The sequence below is a fragment of the Sorex araneus genome, chromosome 6 (genome assembly GCF_027595985.1).
Source record: "Sorex araneus isolate mSorAra2 chromosome 6, mSorAra2.pri, whole genome shotgun sequence".
Classification (NCBI taxonomy): Eukaryota; Metazoa; Chordata; class Mammalia; order Eulipotyphla; family Soricidae; genus Sorex; species Sorex araneus.
The window spans coordinates 3,284,249-3,307,395 of NC_073307.1; the positions used below are offsets into that span (position 1 = coordinate 3,284,249).

Consider the following 23,147-nt stretch of genomic DNA (forward strand, 5'->3'; position numbering starts at 1 on the left):
GCCCCCGGCGGCCGGCGTCCAGCCTGGAGCCCGGCGCGGCGGGGAGCGGGCGGCGAGCTCCGCGGAGAGGCGGCGTGGCGGCGCGGCTCTTCGAGGCGTTGGCGGGCGGGGAGGGTGACGTGGGTGCGCACGGGAACGAGGCGGCCGCAGAGCGAGAGGCGGAGGCGTCGAAACTGTGCCAGGCTCAGGCGTTCGGCGGGGGCAGCCCGGCGGGGTCCTTGCTCGCGGCGCGGCGCGCGGGAGGCCGTGGCGCCGGCGGAGGCTGTGCACGGCCGTGGTGCCCACCGCCCCATGTGAGTGGCGCCCGGGGAGGGTCTCGGGGCCGGCGGGGCGTGCTCGTGAGCTCCTCCCGGGGTGCGGGGGTCGTCGGGGGCCGCGGGGCGCGGCTGCGGGCGTGACCCGGCGTGCGGGGCCGGGCCCGGAGCAGCAGGGCCCGGGCAGGGGCTCTCGGAGGCCCTGGGGGGCTCGGGCGCCCTTGGTGGGGGCGGGGGGCCCGGGGAAGGGGCTGGGCCGCGGGGGAGCCTGCCCACGCCGGTGGTCGGTGGCCAGTGGGTGGGGGTTGCACACCGGAGTGGGCGCTTTGGAGTTGACCGGACCCGGGTTAGCGCGTGGCCGCGCCCTGGGGTCTTTGCACGGGGCTCGGGGCGGATTTGAGCCGGTTTGAGTTTCTCCGAGCTTAGTCCGTGGGAGGTTTGAGCTCCAGCCGCGCCCCCAGCTGCGGGGCCGAGCGTGTCCTGCGCTTCCCCGTGGAGTCGGGGTGGCCGTGGGAGCTGCGGCCTGGGCTAAGAAGCGTTAGGGGAGGGGTGGGGGGTGCGGGTGTGGGTGCGGAGGGGACACCAGCCCCGCAGCAGGGAGCGGGTCGGAGGGGCCCCGGCGGGTTGGTAAGAGCAGTGGGAAGCTTCGGGGTTTGCCTTGAACGTGGCATCCGTGTTCAGCCAGCCGCAGCCGTTCCTGTTTCTACGTGGAGTTTAATTTTCATTCTCAATGTCCTTTAGGAGCGACCTGCCACTAGGGTGAAAAGTTCCTGTGTATTCCGGAGCACAGGTTGAGGCGTGGGGTAAGGTGAAAAGAAAAATAATAATAAGGTAGGAGCAGGAAAGCGCCCAAGAGGCCGAGTGCTTGGGTTTGCACACAGGAGGCTGGACTTCTGTCCCCAGAGCACAGAGTCAGGAGTAACCCCAGCTCCACTGGATGTGGGTCCAGGACAGCTACACCCCCCCCCACCCCTATGTATTTTTAAAAAGTGACTAAATGTCAGTAGACCTTCTGCTCGGTGGTCATACGGGTGTGCCTGCTGAAGCCTGTTGCAATGGTTAGAGAGGTGTGGCGTTTGGGTGGCGGCGGTGTCCCTCGGCTCAGGTGCAACGCCCCGTGATCCCCCGTGATCCGCAAGGCGCTGGGTCAGCGGGTTTGGTGAGGCCCAGCAGTGCGCAGAGTTCCCGGAGGGCCCCCGGCGCTGTGCCCTGCTCTGCTGGGGCCCCTGGCCACGCCCAGTGGTGCGTGGAGGGTCACACAGCTGCGGTTGGGTTGGAGGCCTGTGCGTGCAAGGCAGGTGCCCCTGACCACGCCTCTAAATCGATGTTTTGGTTTGTTTTTCCTTTCGTGGTATGTAAAATGCAGAGCATCTTGTGATTGGAGTCCTTTTGTAATTGGTGACACTGAAACTTTTCATTCCAAAGCAATGGATTTGTTTTTATTTGATTTTGACATTGAGCACTGGAACAGGAAGTTTTTAATCTAAAGTTAATTATAGGTCTGAAATGTATGTTTTAATTATTAAATGTAGTCTAAGTTCATTTATTTGATAAGATCATCGTCCCCTGACTATGACTTGATGTAGGGGTTGATGAAATATGATAGTGAGATATTGAGAAGAACAGAGTATAAAGGGGCAGAATAATTTAGACCATGCTTCTCCAGAAATCTTTTATCTGAAATGTTCAGAATCATGTTAATTAGTATCGGGGGTAGTCCCAGACAGCGGGGGCGTCTCATTGGCAGTGAGCCGTCCCATCCTCCTGGCTGAGTACTCCGGGGAGCAACCCTCTGCCCCAGAGCACTGTTAGGGAGGCTCCCACCCCTTCAAAAAAAACGTAAAGGGTGAAAATCACTTTCCCATCATCTAAACTTCAGAAACGTACCCAGAGTACTGTTTTTTTTTTCCCCTTGCGTAATGTTGTATTTTGTAATTGCTTTGTGTGCAGTTGTCCTGTAGTCTGTCTTTTAGTAAGACTGTAGCATTTTCTTAGTGCACACTCCCAAACCTTTCAGAGAACAGGAGTGTGAAGAACCGCCAGCGGTTCCTGGGCTGCTATTCTGTGACTGGGAAGTGATTCGATATTTTGGAGAAATTACAGCTTTGGCTTTAAAAAGCCAACCTCGCACACGCCAGCCTGCTGAGCTCTCTAGTCATCTCAAACCTAGATGGACTCAAATCCCTATTCCTGAGTATAGTTGGGAGTGACCCTCCCCCCCCAGCCAGGAACCATGGTTGAGTGTGGCTTTCCTCAGCCTCAACCAAAAAGAAGCATTTTAAGATTCACCTATGTTGTTAATAGATCAGTGCTCCTTTTTCTTAGGCTGAAATAGCACCTGCACTGAATGATGCTGCTGTTATTTATCTGCTTAGTGGTTGATGGGTATTCAAGGTATTTCCAGGTTGGATGAATAAAACTTTGGTATTTCATATCTCCTAGACCAGACATATCTGAGTCGTAGTCCTCATTGGCTGGCTGGGCATATGACCTGAGATGCGTTAACTTTAATTCAAGTTTTCCTCTTGCTTTATAGGGATGATTATAGTATTCATAGATGATCTGTGTAAAGCAGGTGGACAGTCCGTGATAAAGCCTGTCCAGATACTATCTACCCTATTATTCAGTCCTCATAATGGGAAACTGTGTATATTAGCATATTAAGAGTTCTGAGCAAAGTAAAGAAGCTAAACATTTTGGAAATTCAGCTTTTACTTGTTGAACAATTTTGAGTGGAGCAGTTGGCACCCAGGATTGGAGTGAGCACTCAACTGAGTGGTGAGAGATGGTCTCGGCTCTGAGCAGTGTTATGCTAGTAATAAAGAAAGGGGCTCAAACATAGCCCCCTTTTAAAAATTGCTTGGTTACTGTGTTTCCCCATTTGTCTTGAATAAAGAGCACACTTATCCTTGCTCTCTTACGTCCGTAACATGACTATAATCAGGGGCTCTGGGTAAAACTGGGGTTATGAGTTTCAGATACTTGCTGGGAGCACTGGTGAGTGTCAGGACGGAGTGCTGAGTCCAGTCTGCCCGCAGGCTCGGACAGCCTGACCTGTGTGGGGGCTGCGGTGCAGGTGAATCTGGGCCGGGCACATCAGCTGGAAATACCAAGGAACTGTCATGTTTCAAGAAAGAAGAGAAGAGGGCATTTGATTTAATTCATATTTGTTACCTTCGTAGGTAATAGATTTGCCAACTCAATGAAATAGTCTTTCGCAAAAGCTTTCGCTGTTAAGGTTTTCTAATATTTGGAGTAGGCTAAACATTTGCTGTATAGATATAAAGTAAGACCATACGTGTGTCCCCCAGACCTAGCTTTCTACCTACTTGTATTATAAATGCTGAGGATAATTTTTTTAATACATTTTTCTTGGCCTGCAATTTATATCTCTATCTTTCAAATTATTCTTACATATAAAAAATGTTTTTTGTATAAAAGCCAGTATCTGAACTCATTATTCTATTCTTTCAGCAAATGAGTTTCTGCATCTGCTTAAGAAATGTGTGAAAACTATTTTTCAATTAATGTATTTTTCATATCTGTTGCAAATTGACTTTTTTCTAAGGTGTAATTTCATATTCATATTACTATTATTATTTTTTTTGGCCTGAAAAATAAAAGCTACAAATTATGCAAAAACATACATACATTTAGTATTCCGCTGGTGTTGGTGTTGGGTCCACACCCAGCTGTGCTCAGGACTAACTCCTGGCTCTTGTGTTCAAGCCACCATATGTCGTGCTCAGGATCAGATCCGACCTGGCCGGGCAGGTGCCTTAAACACGGCACTATCTCTCCAGCCCTGCATTTAAATTCTGTTGTTGTTTTAACTCTCTACCCTAAAGTGTGGTTGAGTGGCATAATTCCTGCCTTCAGTGAAAAATAAATTTTTCTCTTCCAAGCAGGTATTAAGTAGTCTTTGTAGATTTCTACCCACTCAGTTTGTTTCTCCACGTGGGACAGTGTTTTCTAATACATTCTGTGATGGTATGACATGTTTCTCCTTTCAGAGAGCTTTTCTGGTGATCTGTACAGTAAGTTTGTTTCTTTTATAGTATTACTTATCACTTTCATTTTCTCACTTAGGATTTTCTGCCGATTCCTGGTGAAAATGGCAACTAATGATGCTGTCCTGAAGAGGCTGGAGCAGAAGGGTGCTGAGGCAGATCAGATTATTGAGTATCTTAAGCAGCAAGTTTCTCTCCTTAAGGAGAAAGCAAGTAAGCCTTTTGGGATTTCATACAGATATAACTAATGAATTCATATGTTGATAGTAAAAAAAATGCTTACCACAAAAATTATTGGTCATTACTTGATTACAGATTTAGATTTTTTTAATATCCTGTTTTTGAACTAGCTCTGTGATTAAGAAAAATTAGAATTGGTTTGCAGTGACTACGTCGAGAAAAAGTATTGCTTTAAGACTGCTGAAGGAAGATGTTTAAAGTAAATTGGTATAGAATTTAATTAGAAATTGCAAAGATTGGGTGAATCAGATTTAAACTCTTATCTCCTCTTACCAAGGTTGTAAGAAAGGGGTTTTACTTTTTTTTCTTTTTTTTGCTTTCTGAGTCATACCCTGCAACGCACAGGCGTCACTCCTGACTCTGCACTCAGGAATTACCCCTGGCAGTGCTCAGGGGACCATATGGGATGTTGGGAATTGAACCCAGGTCGGCCTCATGCAAGGCAAGCGCCCTACCCACTGTGCAATCGCTCCAGCCCCCGCCAAAAGAGGGTTTTACTTTAATACTAAATTTACTAAGGGCATTTTCTGAAATGAATTTTTAATTTTTACTGTGCATATAGAAATTATTGTGATGTATTCCAAAAACACATTGAGTTTCTGCTGTTAAAATTTTGATTGATTTGTAGGGTGCTTTCAGTCATACTTGGGGCCCACGAGCCACTCCCAGAAATTCCTGCCTGGCCAGCACGGCTGCCGGTTCTGTGCAGGACTCAGGGCCCAGGTGCTGCAAGGACCGTACTGTGCGGGGTCCCGGGCTACCTGGCGTTGCCTGGGCCTCCAGCTCCACCCGCCAGCTCCCACGGCGCCCTGCGGTGCCAGGGCTTGCACGGGAGGCGGGAGCCGTGACTCCTGACTGTCCGTCGCTCAGGGGGCTCCTCTGTCTTTGTGTTTTGGTGGGTCACACCCCCTCATGCTCGGGGGTGTGACCCACTATCATACCCCGATAGTTTTTTACTATCAACATAACTCCTAGCTCTGGGCTTAGGTATCCCTGCTAGTGCTGCTCAGGGAACCGTATGCAGCAACCAGGCTCGAACCTGGTCAGCTCCATGCTAGACAAGCACTTTAGCCCAGGTGCTAATTCTTTGGCTCATTTGATTTTTGAAAAAACACTTAATTTCTTTCCATTAGTAAATTGAAGAGATTTTGGTAATCAGTTGCTTCTTTGTGATATGATCTGTTACAAACTGATTTCTATCTCAGTTTTTCACCAAGATTTTTTTTTTTACCATCTTGACCAGCATTTCAATTTTCTAATTAAAAAGTTAAAGTAGGGGCCCGAGATATTATACAGAGGGTAGAGCGCTTCCTTGCATATGGTCGACTGAGGTTCAATTCAGGGTACCCAGATAATCCCCTGAGCAGTGCCAGAAATATTTCCTTCCAAGTATGGCCAGAACCAAACAGAATCCCACCAAGTCAAAGTAACAACTCTCTTGCATCATTATTTTTCACCTTTATTATTTAAATTTGTTGGTGGCTTATCCTGGTGATTTGTGATTTTGTTGTCATTTTTTTAAATCAATATTTTTTAAAACTTTCTGCTATCTTGAGAGAAGATATTTCTTTAAAATAACCTACCTCTTTACATTTAGTTCCATAGTACTTATATATAATCCTCCACGTAATGCAGAGGAAACCGAGGAGGCACTCAGCAGAGCTGCCTGAAATATGTTGGTAGTCGGATGTTTCATGGCTCACACTCATGGAGTCTTCAAGAGTGCTAGAAGTTGTAGTGGCAGTTGTGGCAGGAAGGTGTGTCGTCTGCCTTTGTGTTGACAGTTTAGACCCCAGCAGCTGTGTAAGTTATGTTTTATTGCACAGAATACATGCACTCTGCCAGCACGCCACCCTGCGCCCTCAGGATAATGGATGATTCCTTAGGTCAGATTTGTGCAGACTAGACTTTGTCTAGAAAATTTGGAATGATTTTTTTTTGGGGGGTCACACCCAGCGATGCTCAGGTGTTACTCCTGGCTCTGCACTCAGAAATTACTCCTGGCGGTGCTTGGGTGACCATATGGGATGCTGGGACTCGAATCCGGGTTGGCTGCGTGCAAGGCAAACACCCTACCTGCTGTGTTATCGCTCCAGCCCCTGGAATATGATTTTTTTAAAATGTTTTAAGAATATGTCTGGGGCCAGAAAGATAGTAGAGAGGGCCCGGTACCTGTGTTGTGTATTGGTGACCAGGTTTGATCCCTGGCACCGTGCAGGGTCCTCTGAGCCCATCAGCAGTACACCCTGGGCACTGTGGGTGTGGCCCAAAAAGGAAAAAAAAGAGAAACTGTATGTGTATATGTTTATAAAGTAAGATAGAGGCTGGAATAATCACAATAATCACAGCATTTCACCTGTGCAGATGCACAGTGGGTAACACAAAGACGACCAACGTGAGGCACCTCTTCCTTTGGCGGGAGTGTCTAGTGTCCCTGCTTAGTGGATGCCAGTGCTGACTCTTGGTTTTTTGTTTTTAGGTGTGTGTGTGTATGTGTGTGTATGTGTGTATACCAGAAATGGGGTGTGTGTGTGTGTGTGTGTGCGTGTGTGTGCGTGCACGCACGTGTACATGTACGTGTACGTGTACCAGAAATGTCCCCGTAGACTTTGAAAGCAACTGAGGGCCTTGCCATTGAGGGTCTTCTTTGTTAACATTCACTCCATTGCTTAGTTGTACAGATGTCACAGAAGTTTAACACATACACATCTGGAGCAAAGCTTCGACACTCTGTAACGGATTGAGCCTTTCAAGTTGAGAAGTGTGAGATAGAAAAGAGGAGGATTCAGTTTCTGTTATGTTAATAACTAGAAAAATGGAAATGGAAATACTTTTGTTCTTAGATTTCTATCTTATCCTTGTATTTCTTACAGTTTACCAGTAATATTTTGTGTCTAGCTTCTACATTGTCATTGCCCTTTATTATCACGAATCACATGAATCACGAAATCCTGTTAATCGTGGATTTCTTGAGCCAGCTCAGTAACCTCTCATTTGTCCTTTCCCTGAGATCTCAGAAGTCTCTCTCAACTCCGGTCCTCCCAATGATGTTGCACTGGAGGCTCTTTCAGGGTCAGGGGAATGAGATCCAGCTTGTTACTGGCTTTAGCATATGAATACACCATGGGGAGCTTGCAAGGCTGTCCCATGTGGGCAGGAAACTCTCAGAAGCTTGCCAGTTTCTCCCAGAGGGAGAAGTAGGCTAAAGATATCGCTTCTGGGAACTTGCTTTTAATTCTCTGGATGTTGGCCGTTGATGGGATTACACACACCTGAGTTCCTCTGCAGGTACCTTCATGCATGAGGCCTATTCAGTCGTGTGGAGAGTGGCCTTGAGCATGGCTGTAGCTAGGTTCCGGTGGTCTTCGGCCACTGGGAGCTCTGCTCGAGGTGGGGAGGGAAGCCGGAACCCATCTCCTCCGAGGGGCCCCGGGGAAGACAGCCAGGCTTGCAGGCAAGAGACTCTGCCGCCCTTTAATATAGCTATAGTAATGAAAGGTGGTTATCTGATTTTCATTAAGCATCTTTATAGATTTAGGGAAATGGCTCACAAAGCCTTTTCCATTATTTCACTGTTTTACTCCCTTTTCTCTTTTAACTATCAAGTTATTTTAATAAGTACTAAATTGATAGAGAAGACCTGGCAAAACATCCTGTACATGTTTATTGTGACTACCTATAGGAACTTTTTAAGAGACAGTTGTGTCTTAGTTGGATTGTCTTGGTTCTAGTTTTACAAGCGACTTTGAGAGAAGAGAAGAAACTTCGTGTTGAAAATGCTAAACTGAAGAAAGAAATTGAAGATTTGAAACAGGAGCTGATTCAGGCAGAAATTCAGAACGGAGGTGATTATATCTAGAAATGATTAGTTTCTTCTATTATTTGTTGTTGGGTATTATGCTTGATTTTTCACCTTATCCTCTCAGCAGCCCTTTTACATTCACCTTCCTTTACTCACACAGGAAGGGAGGTGTGAGAACAGAAAATTACCTTGGGCGGATCGCCCCCTCTGTGGCAAAGCTGAGTTTGACATCCTGAGCTTTTGATCCCTTGTTTCAGTGAATAGTTACTGAAAAAAAACACAATAATGTTCAGTTAACATTTATTTAGGTTTATCTTAATTTGTTTAAAATCGTGTTCATTGTCTATGTGAAGTGATTATCATTCAACTATTGCACAAAATTTTAATTATGAACTTTTAAATCTAGATTAACTTAGATACAAAATAACAGTAGTAGCATATCACTGATTGCAACATACCACATAGCAATGCTTTTGATCATTCATTGTAGAAAATCTCCGTGGATGAGTTAAGATGGCTCAAGTATAGTAAGAGCCTGTTTTTATTCTGTCGGTGAGTTATTTGGAATGCTCTAGTACGAGTCTAATCTTAAGTAAGTAAAAGTAAGGACTGATAATAGTTAAACTGAAAACTTAAGAGTGGAAAATGTTGTCACAAGAAAATTTAAAACTAATTGATATTTGTAAAACTATGAGATTTGGAACAGATAAAGAGTTAAACAAGCAGTAAAATATTGATACTATAAAACTGCTTTTTATTTGTCAGAGCTCTTGAAGATTGCCTTTTAGACATTAAACTCTTAAATTCTAATTTTATTAATGAAAGGTTAAAATAAACCAATGAACTGATGTGTTGAATTCTGTATGTCTAAGGAAGAAATGTAGATTAGGGAAAGATAGGCCTCCACATTACTAAAAGAAGCATTAGTCGCTGGAGAACTTAAAAATAAGCCTTAGCAGAGTAGTCTGAGCATTGACCAAAATCTAAGCCAAACTCGAATCCAAGCTCAAAACAGTGTCTTCTCACAAGGTCATATAGTCCCACGTGCCTGACCTCCGCGGCCTTTACACCTGCAGCAAGGCAGAGCTCTGCTCACTGCCGGTGGGGTGGTGATTGGCTGCTGGGGAGGGCGGGAGCCCAGGGGCCACTCCGGGCAGGACTTGGCCCACCGGGTCAGCAGTGAGTGCTTGGCCCCGTAGCTGTCGTGCTGCTTGCGGCCTGCAGTGCTGGGAACTGCCGCTGGCCTGCAGCTGCTTTAGGCCCCAGGGACCCCGCATGGTTCCTGATGGTCCACAGAAGACCAGTGAACCCCCTCCTGTCACCGGGCCTAGACCAGTGGTTTCTGATTCTCCCCACTCTTTCCCTTTAGTCTCTTTGGTGTAGAATTGCGGATCATTCACGTGGCCCCGTTAATTCTGATGTAGAAATGACCCCTTTTTGAAAAGAACAAAAATGCTTCCCAATTGATTGTTCAATAAGGAAAGTCACCCAAAGCAAACACAGAAGAGAGTGGTCTTTGCAGGCACGCTGCTCCAGTGTACATTCTTCCTCTACTGTTCACTGTCTGTGTGATGAGCTAGGATTTTAAATTTTATATAAGTGGGACTATGAATAGAAGTTATTTCTTAGTGCACATATTAGTTCACATGTAGCATTTAGAACAGGATATAAGGCATTGTATCATGGATATTAGCCATTACTGCTATCCGTAATTTTGTCAAATTTTAGACATTGATTAATGAGAACCCTGTATTTTATTGTGATTATTTTATTATTTTCTTGGTAGCCTTTTTATAATCTAGTTGATACTATCAACTATGGTGAAATCTGTTTTGAAAAATTTACATTTACGGTAGATCTTTAGTTTTCATATTAGTTTAACTGTCATTGTCTTGTTTTTGTTTGTTCCAGTGAAACAAATACCATTTCCATCTGGTACTCCACTGCAAACTAATGGTACGGTTTCTGGCAAGGTGATTCAGTCTGTCTCAGTGACACCCGTGCCATCTGGTCCTAAAGAACAGATAAAGGAAGGGGGAAGAGGAGAAGAAAAAAAGGTGAAAGAGAAAACCGAAAAGAAAGGTATTTCTAACCTGAAAGTTTATTTGACTCAACTGGATTATCATATAATATCAACGTTTTTTTTTCCCTGTGGTATAGAAATAGTGGTATAAAAATCAAGTTCAAATTGTAATGTGTAGATTAAAAATGAATGTAAGGCAAAAATTAGGATGCCTTAGGGAAGGGCAAATCTGTAAAGTATCACTCTGTTAACTCTGTTCAGCTTTGGACGCCCTGAGGTATTGAGCAAAACAACACAGTGCTGCCGTCGTGCCCAGGAGGCGCGAGGAATCCAGAGCTGAGGAAACAGGCTGGGCCCGAGAATACCCCGGGAGAAAGGCAGTCAGTGGGTTGGATTTGGCCCGTGACACGTGCTTGGTCACTTCTGTTCAGTCCTTCACTAGAAATCTAGGTAACTACTCAACAGAAAAAAACAACAGCTAAAGTAGGGTCCCAGATGTTTGACTGGAACAGTTCTTTTTTTCCTCTTTTTTTTAAACTTAAACGAAGGAAGGCAGAAATTCTTTTAAACTAATGAGAATCAATGCTCTGAGGTTTCTTTATAGTTATTTTCATTTTATTTCTATATTTGCTCATTTATAAATATTTTTAGGAGAGAAAAAGGAAAAAAAACAGCAAGCAGTAGCAGGAAATGCTGACTCTAAGCCAGTAGATGTTTCCCGTCTGGATCTTCGGATTGGCTGTATCGTCACTGCCAAGAAACACCCTGATGCAGATTCTCTGTATGTAGAAGAAGTGGATGTTGGAGAAGCGGCCCCGAGGACAGTGGTCAGTGGTCTGGTGAATCACGTGCCTCTTGAACAGGTAATCTGCAGTTGAAATTACTTTGCCTCATGCACATCACTGTCTTCTGACCTTAATGTGCCAGTATTGGTTGGGTTAAATATGATGAGTCCCACAGAAAAAGAAGCCCTGGAGGAAAGTGTCTGGTCTCTGGTGGCTCGGGAAAGCCTCAGCGGCCCCCCGGGAGTGGGGCGGCCCCTGCCATGAGCAGATGAAGGAGGAAGCCTGGGCCAAGCTGGTGGGTTGATGATCAGTTGCTGTGTATTCCATTCTCCCCACGCTCCTGTGCCAGTCTCACACTGCCCCTCACTCCCCTCTCCTGTCTCTCCCGCTCCTCTCTCCGCTCTCCCTCTCGCACCCGTGTCTCGTCTCTCCGTGCGCTTGCTCCTGCATTCTTCCCCTACAGTCTGCTTCCTCTGTCCCCCTTGCTAGTCTCTCTGAGCTCCATCTTGCTGCCCTGGTCTCTCTCTAGTCTCTCCCCATCTCCCCACACTGGGGGCAGCCACCACCCCTCTCTGGTAGCACAGTCAACATATCAGAAGCCTTTCCTGATTGCCAGTCAGGCTCCAGGGCAGAAATACTTCCTAGGGGGTTCCTCCTCTCCTTAGTCCAGTAACTTAATGAGCATCTTCATTCTACCTCTTAATATGAGTTATTCTGTATGGACACAGGAAGAGATACATTGAGTGTGTAGGGTGGCTCTCCTGGGGACATCTCGCTATAGATGTTCGACTAACAGTGCTCAGGCCAGATTAATCTTTCCCAACCCTAGCAGGGTCATAATCCAATTATCACTTTTTGGGTCATGACAGAATTTGTCCGTGACCATGCTCTTAAGTATTATGGACTTTTGACCTGGCCCATTTTGATGCCAGGGTAACTCACTGCTTGTCCTGGGTCCATACAGTCCCTCGTTGGGACCCTGCTTTTGGGATGCTAAGAAGTAAGGGCAACCGAGGCTTAAGTTGAGAAAACAGATGACCAGGAGTAATATTATCTGGAGTTAATACTATGCTTTTGTAACTCCTAAGTTACAAAAGCATAGTATTAACTGTCTTCCTGTGTCCATACAAAAAGGACACTGCTCTGAATTAACTATGCAAAGGACTTAGGGAGAAGAGAAAACCAATATTTCCAAGTTAACAGAGCACAAAGAAAGAAGTTATAAGTAAACAGGAGTGGAAGCACTGTGATGGGAGTAACCCAATAAGCCTAAGCTCCCTGTGGTAAGGCTGAAAGGACAAACCAATGTTATCCTAGAAAGGACCAATTGATTATGATGAGCAAGCTCAGATTAGAGAAACTCCTTCTCACTGGGACTTATTTCTGTTCTCAAAATTTAGTTTCCTTTTTTGGAGAAAGTGCCTTTCACATCTGTAAATGAAGCTGTGTGCACATTTGTCTAGCCTCTCGTGACAGTACCAGTAAGAATTCTCTAAGGCCAGTGACACTCATCCCTTTACTTGGCATACTAGCCTTTCTTGGGGGGTCATACCCAGCGATGCACAGGGGTTACTCCTGGCTCTGCACTCAGGAATTATTCCTGGTAGTGCTCAGGGGACCAAATGGGATGCTGGCTGGGATTTGAACCTGGGTCAGCCGCATGCAAGGCAAACGCCCTTCCCGCTGTGCTATAGCTCCAGCCCCCTGGCATATTAGCTTTTGAGGTTGGATTTATCATCTTTTTTTCAAATTTTTAATTTTTTTATGTATTATTGTTTAGGTCACCTGTTGAGTTTGTATGTTTTTCTAAGGTAACAGTCAAACACAGTCATCTGATCCATAAAGATTGTTTCTTGGTAGCCTGTCTCTTTTTCTTAGTTATGTTGAGATTTACATGGCATTTTCAACTTGTTTGAGTAGTTTTTTTTTTTTTGCTTTTTGGGTCACACCCAGTGATGCTCAGGGGTTACTCCTGGCTTTGCACTCAGGAATAACTCCTGGCAGTGCTTGGGGGACCATATGGGATGCCGGGGATCGAACCTGGGTCGGCCGCGTGCAAGGCAAACGCCCTCCCCGCTGTGCTATCGCTCCGGCCCCTTGTTTGAGTAGTTTTACTGAGGAAGATCTCCAAAAACCAGGACCTGTTGAGTATGTCTTGTGCTCACTTTCTTTCATCATGTAATTTTTGGGATAAATTTGCATATAACATTTATAAGATCATCTTTTATGTGGAGCTTCTCCTTTTTGATATTTTTTCTTGCAGTACTAATTCTTTTGCCTGTTATTTTAAACCTACTGAAATAATTTTAATAACCGTTCCTTATTCCAGACACACCAACTTTTGACAATTAAATAAAATTCTTTCCAGTTCTGTAACAAATTATAGAAATAGCCTGCAACATAAATAATGCTTGAATTGTTAAATAATTAGCATTGAATCTTGTTTTTATATTGAAAATGACCAAATACATAAAAAAATTTTGTGCTTTTAGTTATTTTAAAAAACTATTTAAATTTGTTATAGTTTAACATGGTTACAGTAGTGTGAACTTATTTTAGTGCAAATCTATGCTAAATACTTTTTACGCTTGCTACGATTAATCCTTGTGACATTTCCTTAAGTTCAATATCATTTATTTTGTAAGGAAACAGTAAGATTATCTGTTTATAATTGTATTGCTAACACATGGCATCTGAAATTCAGAACCAAAACTCTGGTCATATTTAGTGAGTTGTTCATTCAGTGAGTATTAAAAACACTCAGTATTTTACCTCAGCTCTTTCAATTCCAAGGCATTGACAGTTCTTGGAATTGTTTGTTTTTTGTTTTTTTTTTTTAATGTATGGCTTTATAACAGGAGTAAGTTTGGAATACACAAAGATCAGTCTAGCATATTAGATGTACAAGTGTATTCTCGATAATGTTCATTTTATAAGTGCCTCTCTGTAGTCACCAGTTTATGTTTCACAGATGCAAAATCGGATGGTGGTTTTACTCTGTAACCTCAAACCTGCGAAAATGCGGGGAGTGCTGTCGCAGGCCATGGTGATGTGCGCCAGCTCACCAGAGAAGGTCGAGATCTTGGCTCCTCCTAGTGGCTCTGTCCCCGGAGACAGGATCACTTTTGATGCTTTCCCTGGTAAGTGTTTATTAGCATTATCTAAGTTAGATTTGTCTTTTTTTTATTTAAGTAATGCTTGTAAAGTTTGAGTTTAACATCGATTCAATGCATGGCACATTAAGCTCAACTAACACCTGCACCACAAATGCACCAGTTATGTAAAGTTCAGCAATTTTGTCTTGTTAAGTACATATTTATAATACCTGATAATAGAAAGTAAATGATATGGCTGTAGAACAAATGAATTGCTGTAAATTCATTGAACCTGTAGATGAGCAGAATATAGCATAGAAAGACAAAGAGATTAAGAGTTCTGAGATGGGGAAATACCATTCCTAAAGTTTATCTAATAATGACCTGCATGTGCTTTTAGTTTAGGGTGTGGAGAAAACTCCCTTTTAAGTTAAAACTTATTATTTTAATAATCGAAAAGGAAGCTTCCTTTCATTTTGCTGATTTTTTTCTGATAAAATCCTCTAAAGACATGAAGATTCATGGTGTGTGAGACAGTTTCAAGTGTCTTTGAAGTGGAAGAGAAAAGATGCTTGGCAGATGGAGAATAACTCTCTTCTTTATAAAAAAGAAACTTAATAAAATGAAAAAGAAATCAAACGACAAATAGCTAGAGAAATGGAGCATGCAACTTGTTTGTGGAACTGATTCATTTCAAATTTAGTCTTATCTCTAGCCCCAGAAATATTATATTAGCTTTGCTTTGCTTTCTTATTGTTCTATAGAAGATTGCTTACATTGGTTATATGTAAGCCCAATTGATTACATTTAGAATGTATTTGTATTCTGCTGATTGTAACTTTATAGTGTGAGTTACTGTTCAGAGAGGGTGTGGGTCGTTATCCTCACATGTAGGAGGATTAATTGGTTCTTTCCTAAAGCACACGTTTTTCAGGAAGCAGTCGATCGTGGGCTTTGGTGTCAAATCCTGGTCCAGTTGGTAACTACAACTTTGAACAACCTACCTTCTCTAGACCCCAGTTTTGATTTGTGTAAAACAGTTGTGCGAATTGCTACAACAATATGTATTTCTGGTATTTAGAAAGTGCTAGCCCTCGTCTCCTCAGGGGCTCCCCATGTGGAATGGGCCCACAGAAACCCAGAGGAGTCACCACCTTCCAGAATGTTTAACAGCACCAGTATTGATAAGGAATCTTTTGAACATAATGTGAGTGAGCTACTAATTTATTTTGTACTCTGAAGTATATAGTAAAGCATGAGCTGCTTCTGGCATACATAAAACTAATACACATCAAATTATGCTCCCATTTGTTTTTTTCATATATATGTAAGTCTGCAATATTTTGTTTTAATAAGTTTGGGAATAGATTCATTGAGCTTTTTCTCAGCCCCAATAATTATGAGTAGATATATAAGAGTAGATAAATAAGAGTAGATATAATATATTGGGACCTCCCACGAGAAGATACCTTAACATTTATTAGGAAGTGACAAATCATTTTTATTTCACCAGAATATAAACTGTTGATATAAAAAATACAGTATTAAATTTTTGATTTCTTCATAAAGGTCAGGATTTGTTACCAAGACACTAGAAGTCTCTCTAGACGGTTTATTAATTCTAGGTTAATTGTATTTTTCCCCCTAATAGGAGAACCTGACAAGGAGCTCAATCCCAAGAAGAAGATTTGGGAGCAGATCCAGCCTGACCTTCACACGAATGCCGAGTGTGTGGCCACTTACAAAGGAGCCCCCTTCGAGGTGAAGGGGAAGGGCGTGTGCCGAGCTCAGACTATGGCCAACAGCGGGATCAAGTAAATGCTTCAGCTACTGAGGCAATAACAATAAAGAGACACTTCCTTGTCACTCATTAACCTGAAACATAACTGGCTCGTTTTGTGTTATTTCTCTCCTAGCCTTGAACTGCTGCCAAGTATGTATTATTTTCTATTGACTGGAGAAACACGACCGTTTTACTTTTGGAATCTTTTATCACATAGGGACAAAATTTCCTGTTTTGTGGTGATTTGTTTTTAAGCAGGAGTACAGGTTAATGAATCAATTTTTCATTTTTATTATTAGATAACTTGAACCAGTTTAATATTTAGTTTCTTTATTTACATTTAGAGAAAGCAATGCATGGAATTTAAGTCCTTTGATTTTTCTATAGTGTAAATCTGTATTATAAATACCAACTCATCTTTAAAAAGGACGGTTTAGAGTTCTGTCAGGCTTAAAAACTACTCTTAATAATACTGATATGACCAAGTGTGGGGCCTAGAGACCCAGAGATAACGTAAAAGCTAGGAGACTTCTGAACTTTACTGTTGTTGCTGCCAAACTAATCCAGACATTATATATACTTAATATTACTATATACCGTATGCTGTATACTTAATATTACTGTATACTTAATAGTACTTTTTTAGGAGACTGAAATTTCCAACTGTATTGAACTTTTTCTTTACACACTGCAAAGTAATTCGTCATACTGACTAACTCTGAAACACCTCGCACAGTGTTGCTAATGTATTCCTAATGAATTGGTAGTAAAAGCAGCAATGCTTCTTTTTATAACTAACTTATAAAGAGTCTCTGGGCACTTAACTAAATTATTACCTTTAGTGAAACATTTAGGATAAGAATTTTATTTGTTAATGAGTCCTTATGTGTCAGTCTACTGAAAGTGAAAGAAATTATATTCAGAAAGCAACATACATGTATATTAAGATGTTAAATGCCTGTTTCACTCATGTTCCAGATGTTATAGTAATGATGAAAATTAATTTAGGAATTTACTATTTCAAGTTCACCAGCCTTGAAAATGATAACTAATGATTTGAAATGCAGCTCTTGAGGTAGGACTGTAGATCTTGTTTCAAAGAAAAGTCATACAGAGTTCTAGTTCTGTAGCTGTTTCATAGCTCCTAATAAGAAGGAAAGGCTTTTTTTTTTTTTAATCATGTGTGCAGATTTCATAAAAGATGTGACTTTTTTTTTTATGAAAGACATTTTAAAGTTATTGGAGTCAATGGAATGTTGGTAGGCCACAGCTTGGTACCACCATAAAAATTTCATCTTTTCTAAAAAGCAAAACAAAACAAAAAAAATACACTTAATATTAACAGAGCAGTTTTAACATCTGTTGATGACTAAATTCAAAATGAATTTCAATAATTATTTTGTACTTGAGATATGCTATTCTCTTAGGAATAAAGACTCGGACAGTCTTTTACAATTGTTTATTTTCTCATGTTTCCCAATTAGATTATCTTATATAATTCTGATATTTAGAAGAATATTTCTACTACTGACATGACTGAAATATATATTTTACTCTATGCCAGGTCAAATTATCTAACAGACCTTATAGATAAATTTAAGTTTATATTACACTTAGGACCTGGGAACAAAACAAAGTTTAATATTTTTGTAAAAGCCCAAGGTGTCGTGTAGCATTGGCATGGAGCTGATTTACCCACCGGTGACTAAAATTCATGAAGTTTTATCATGAAGGGGTATTCACTACAAATTTTTGAAATTCCTCCTCACTTTCTCTAAATTACATATCAGTTTTTCTAATGAAGCACGCTCTAGTCCCTAGATCTTGGCATTTAAATAGTCTAGAGCAAGACTGCTCTAGAGAGAAGGATATTGGGAGTTTATAAGAAACCAGATTTTCAGTTTATAGAAAGGCGTCAATCAGTTTTATCCCATTTAGTCTTTTTTTTTTTCAACATAAAACTTTACTTTTTAATTTGTATCGCTGAGATGAAAGAGCTCTCACGGATTATGAAAGAAAATGTCTGTTAGTGAACTGGACATAACCCTTCTTGCTCTGTCTGGTATCCAACCGGATTTCAACAGTAGCAGATGGTTTTAGGTGACGCAGCTAAACAGCTGGTGCCTCTTGACATCTGTTTATGTATTTGCAAACTAAATTGGGGAGAAAACTGACCCTCCCTTAAGAGACTTTCTTATGCAATGTGGGTCCACTGTCTTCAAGTGAATATTGGGAATGCTAGCTTTCCTTGTACATAGAAGTGCCTTGTGGATTATGCTTTTGAGATGAGTCATTTTTAGGACATGTTGATTTTAATATGAAGTTGGAAAGGTTTCTTTGTGTTGTTCCCATCATTAAGTATATGGGTACAAGAAAGTTAATTGTCCAACAAGAAAACCTTTTTGTTTTTATTAAAAATATGTAGACATTCATTTAGACAATTTACAAATATTCCAAAATAGCTCATCGAAGTATAACCAGAAGGACGTAGTGATGTAGATGTTGTAGATAGGGGAAAGCCATTCACCATCAGGGTCCTCACAGAGAGCAGCATGAGTGAGCTTACCTGGCCCAGAATCTGCCTTTGATGGCAGCTTCCAGGACCTGTGTCTGAAGAGGACCCTCAGAGATGCTAAGAAACTCATAGAACTTGATGGGTTCTGAACTAGATGATTACATATGTTTCCTGACCCTTTAGTGCCTGTGTGACTGTAGGCAACTGTTAGTTTCTGCACTGAACAGCCCCTAGGCCCTGGCTGAGTGATTCCTGAGCATTGTCAAGTGTGGTTCAGTGCCATCCCCACGGGGCATGGCTGTGCCACCTCAATCTCCCAGGGGAATTTTATGTTGCATCTTTTACAGATATAAATATATCTAAAGTACATAATACTAGCTATGTACTTTCGCTCCAGCAGGTAGAATAAGTCCTGCTTCCAAGCCCTGCACAGGCATGTAAGAATTAAAACTTTGCCTTCGTGTGTGTGTCAGTGTGTGTGTGGTGCCTGTGATGACCCCTAGGTCTCGCTCAGACCAGGCGCACATTGGCCCATTGAGCCACCTCACTGGCAAAAGCTAAAATTTGGTCAAGAGACAAAACAAAATCTAGGTTGGCCGGTCATTATTACTCAGGGAGTAGAAAGACAACAGATTAGATGCAGTGCTTGCCTCCCACCTGGGGATTTGATTCCTGGTACCACAGATGGTCCCCCGAGCCCTGCCCAGAGTGACTCTCAGTAGAGAGCCAAGAGTAAACCCTGAGTACCACCAGGTGTGGCACCCAAACAAGTTAAACCACTACATTAAAAATTATTTTGTAAGTTGCCGTCTTGTGGAGAAAGCCTTGCTCTCTGCAAAATTTTACTTAATGATTCACTGTTGCCTTCCAGCACAAAGGGGTCTCTGTGAATAATAGTGTCTATTGTCATGGATTTATTGAATCACCATGAATTGTTATTAAGATATGTCAATTTCCTTTAAATTTCCTCTTTAAGGGTAGTCATTTTACCCCCACCCCCTGCCCCAAAGAATTACAGAAAAAGGCCTGTGGTATGGCATCATTATCTTCTGACTCTTGGTAATTCTGTGCACTTTCCTAGGTAACCGACTTAATCTCATGACAGTCTCGTGGTTTCTTTTATTTAAATGAACGGGTTAACTTGTTCAAACCGTAGGGAAAAAGTGTACTAAATTTAAAAAAAAAAAAAAAACCTCAGCTCTGGCAGTTCACATGGGAGATGTAGGTGACTCATTTAGTGAAGCGTTTGAGAGGTTCTATTGTTGAGATCGTTAAGAACTTCTGTGGAGTGGTTCTGGAGAGGAGAGAATGTGTTTTTGCTGTGCAAGAGTTCATAGACGAATTCCCTTGGCAGAAACCGGCTGCTGCTCTTGGCGGCGCTGCCTTTCCACAGAGCCATGCACCTTGACTCTCAGTCCTTGGTGGTGGTAGTTGTGGTGCATCCCAAAGCTTTCCTGTGGAGCATGCTGCAAAGCTCAGGGTACACGATGCTGCATTATTGATAACTCAGTAATTTAAGCCAGAAACAGCTTTTCGTAGGTATACCCTGTTTGGAATGCTAATTGCAAAATTAGCCCAATTTTTAAAGTAACGGTGAACAGATAGTTGCTGATGTCTATCATGCCTGTGTAAAAAGTTGTACAAAATTGTTGGAATGGAAGTTGGCAAATGGCTTACACATTCTTACTGCACTTTTTATAGTTATAATTTTTCCTTTGGATAAATCTTGGCAGTGATAATTCATAGGAGTATAACTCAGAAGAAACTTGGAGATAGGGCCCAGAACAGTGAAATAATTGTTGGTTTGAAAGTGAGCCACCTGGAATTTCAGAGTGTGAATTAATTATTGCATATATTTTTTCACTCTTACGTATTCCCTTGTTTGCTATTTTTCTTTCTCTTCCCCTATTCTTACCCTCCCCTAACGCGGAGTACTCCTAGTTCCCTTGGTTTTTGAGTAAAATATGTATGCTATTTGATGTCTTCATCGCCAGGCTTTCCTGTCTGGCAGGCAAGTGTCCTTAGCAACAGTGGCAGAAACAAGCGCAGGGCCCAGTTATGCAAAAAAAAAAAAGAGAGAATCATCACTTTTATTGAAGGAACTAAACCCCTCTTGCCTTTCCCATCACAGCACACTGCTTCCAGAACTGTTCAAATCGCAAATTGTTACTCTCTGTCTGCTTATTTCTACATCGGCGTTTGTGTGATGAGCCTTCATATGCAGCAAGGGTGGTTTGACAAATTTTACATTTTACACTGCTTCATTAGGATAGATCATAAATCCCAGTAGAGTGATATCCACTTAAGTTTTGAGTTCTACGATTACATATTTCACAGATACTTGTTCATTTATATACACTCGACTTCTCACACCTGGGTAATTTGGAAAGATCAGTGTGAGATTCATTCCAAATCAGCACTACTGTTTGATTTCTTCTCTTTGAAAAAGATTAATAAAGAGTCGCCTTCAGTGAAGTGTAGCAGAGCCATTTTAGTGGAGGTAGCATTTTGCTTTAGCTTTCATCTTTCATGTATTTTTTTCATAAAAAATAGCAGCACACATGTTGGAAACAAAACTAGAGATGTTTATTTAAACTCCAGATGCTTTAATAAGTTTGAGACTCTGGGAAATGATGCAAGTTAAAAACATTAGTTTTGGGCTAGAGGACGAGGCTCAGGGTAGAAACAGGTTTGCATGTGTGAGATGCAGGTTTGATCCCCTGCACCATAAAACAGTAACTACAATGCAGAAAGCCTTTAGGTGAAAGCGGTGAAATCTCGGACTATCAGTAGGACGGAAAATCCAAGCAAATTCGTGAAGCTTGTAGGTGAACATAACCCAAAAAGCCTGAAGTTGAAAACTGGGTGATCTCTCTAGAAGAAAACAGTACTGATGGTCAGGGCTGTTGATGTGAAGGACAGTCACTGGGGCCCCACGTGGTGTGTATTAGGAGACTGACTTCAGCTGGGCAGAACATAAGTATACCATGTTCCAATCTTCTAAATGTTAGAACAGTTTGGAATTAAAAGTTCAGTAGATTTTTGACTTCCGGGTAGAAATACTGTACAGATTAGACATCTAAGGGATATGAGAGAAAATTACAAATTACAGATGGTAACAGTAAAGGTGACTGGATACCAAAGACAAGTTTTTCTTTTTTTGTTGGATTTGGGTCACACCTGGCAGTTTTCAAGGCATACTCCTGGCTCTGAGCTCTGGAACCACTCGTCGTGGGCCTTGGGACCATATGGGGTCCTGAGAATCAAACCCAGAACAAGGTATCAAGGTAAGCTCCCTACCCATATTATTTCTCCAGCCCCCAAAGGCACTTTCTGGACATCATCTTCTTCCTTGAACTTACTCTGACCACGTGGTTCTTTTGTTGCAAACGGTGATTGTCCCTGATAATGGGGACTGTCTTCAGGTCAATGGCATGGTGACCTTCCGTCCAGGAAAAGCAGTAAACAGAATGCAGACATTTGCAGCAAGAGTTGACTCCGTGCTCCAGGATTTCTAGGATCCTGTGATCCTCTTACCAGCTGACACCCAGGATGCTGATGTGAGGAGTAGCTAAGGCCCGTGGAGGGGCACTGTCTGCGGGGAGAGACCTCTTGGGTACTGTGCTGGGATTCTTCAGTGGGGCCAGGAGGATTGCTGGCTCAGTGTGGAAGTGCGGACCTTCCATGTACGTAGCCCCAGTCGGGTCCCCCAGTGCTTTCCCACCCAGCCCCTCTCCCTGGCACACACACACCCAGGTGTAAGGCTGATGCCTCCTAGCACAGTGGACTGAGCCCAGAATCACCCCTGGGCTCCCTGAGCACTGCTGGCAACTCCCCCCGGCCCCATCAGAAACTACCTCTGAGCACTCAGGAAGATGGAGACAAATGGAGAGAACAGTGGCAGTGGGTGGAATGGAGCTTCTGACAGCTGTATGTTAAAAGAGATCATGGCAACCTTCCGGAGACTATATGCATTGTAGCTGGTGAGATGTAGGACTTTTGAAACAGAAGAGGTGCAAGAGATCATTCTGAATCAATTAGTCCTACCTCAGCAAAGTCTGATGATAGGAAAGAACATCCTAAAGACTTTTCCTGAGGAGGACAGACGGAAAAGGAGAGAAAATGGGCTCTGGTGCCATATAAGCTCATCAATGACCATGATCCAGACTCGCAAATAAATCTTGGAAGAGAGCAACAAGAACGACACACCACAGAGATGCCTCGACCCCACGCTAGGCTGTCTCAACAGGCAGCCCAGAGGGGGCAGGTGAGTCCCCCTCCCTGCCCCAACAGAGCCCCAGCAGCCGAAAACCGCCAGAGCTCAATCACTGCCATGTTCACGACCCATCTCCACAGGCTCAGACAAGCGTCAAACGTGAGTGGATCTGCTAAAAAACCCAGGTATGCGAGACTAGTGACTGAAATCTCCAGGTTCACACCGAATGGGGAATGGGCAACCTCCCCCCATCTCCCTGTGCTTTCTATAGCCTGGCAGTCATGCCCATGAACTGCCTTTGGTGTCATCAGCTCATTGACAGCCATGATCCAGAGACTCACAAATCTCAGAGGAGCGCAACACACTGCAGAGATGCCTCCAGACCCAGAGTCACTAATCAGTTAAAGAAAAAAAAAAATTATAC

The 23,147-nt window shown here is 42.8% G+C and overlaps 1 protein-coding gene and 1 non-coding gene across 2 annotated transcripts; both read left to right on the forward strand.

The window, feature by feature from the left end:
• Nucleotides 1–143: 143 nt before the first annotated feature.
• AIMP1 (aminoacyl tRNA synthetase complex interacting multifunctional protein 1) lies at nucleotides 144–20,481 on the forward strand. Its single transcript, XM_004612699.2, has 7 exons — nucleotides 144–293; nucleotides 4,344–4,477; nucleotides 8,236–8,349; nucleotides 10,218–10,388; nucleotides 10,981–11,192; nucleotides 14,086–14,254; nucleotides 15,861–20,481. Coding segments are annotated over exons 1-7 (969 nt in total). The 5' UTR covers nucleotides 144–291; the 3' UTR covers nucleotides 16,028–20,481.
• On the forward strand, nucleotides 3,470–3,609 carry LOC129406299 (small nucleolar RNA SNORA72). Its single transcript, XR_008630915.1, has one exon. It is a non-coding gene; the product is annotated as a small nucleolar RNA SNORA72 (small nucleolar RNA).
• Nucleotides 20,482–23,147: the final 2,666 nt, after the last annotated feature.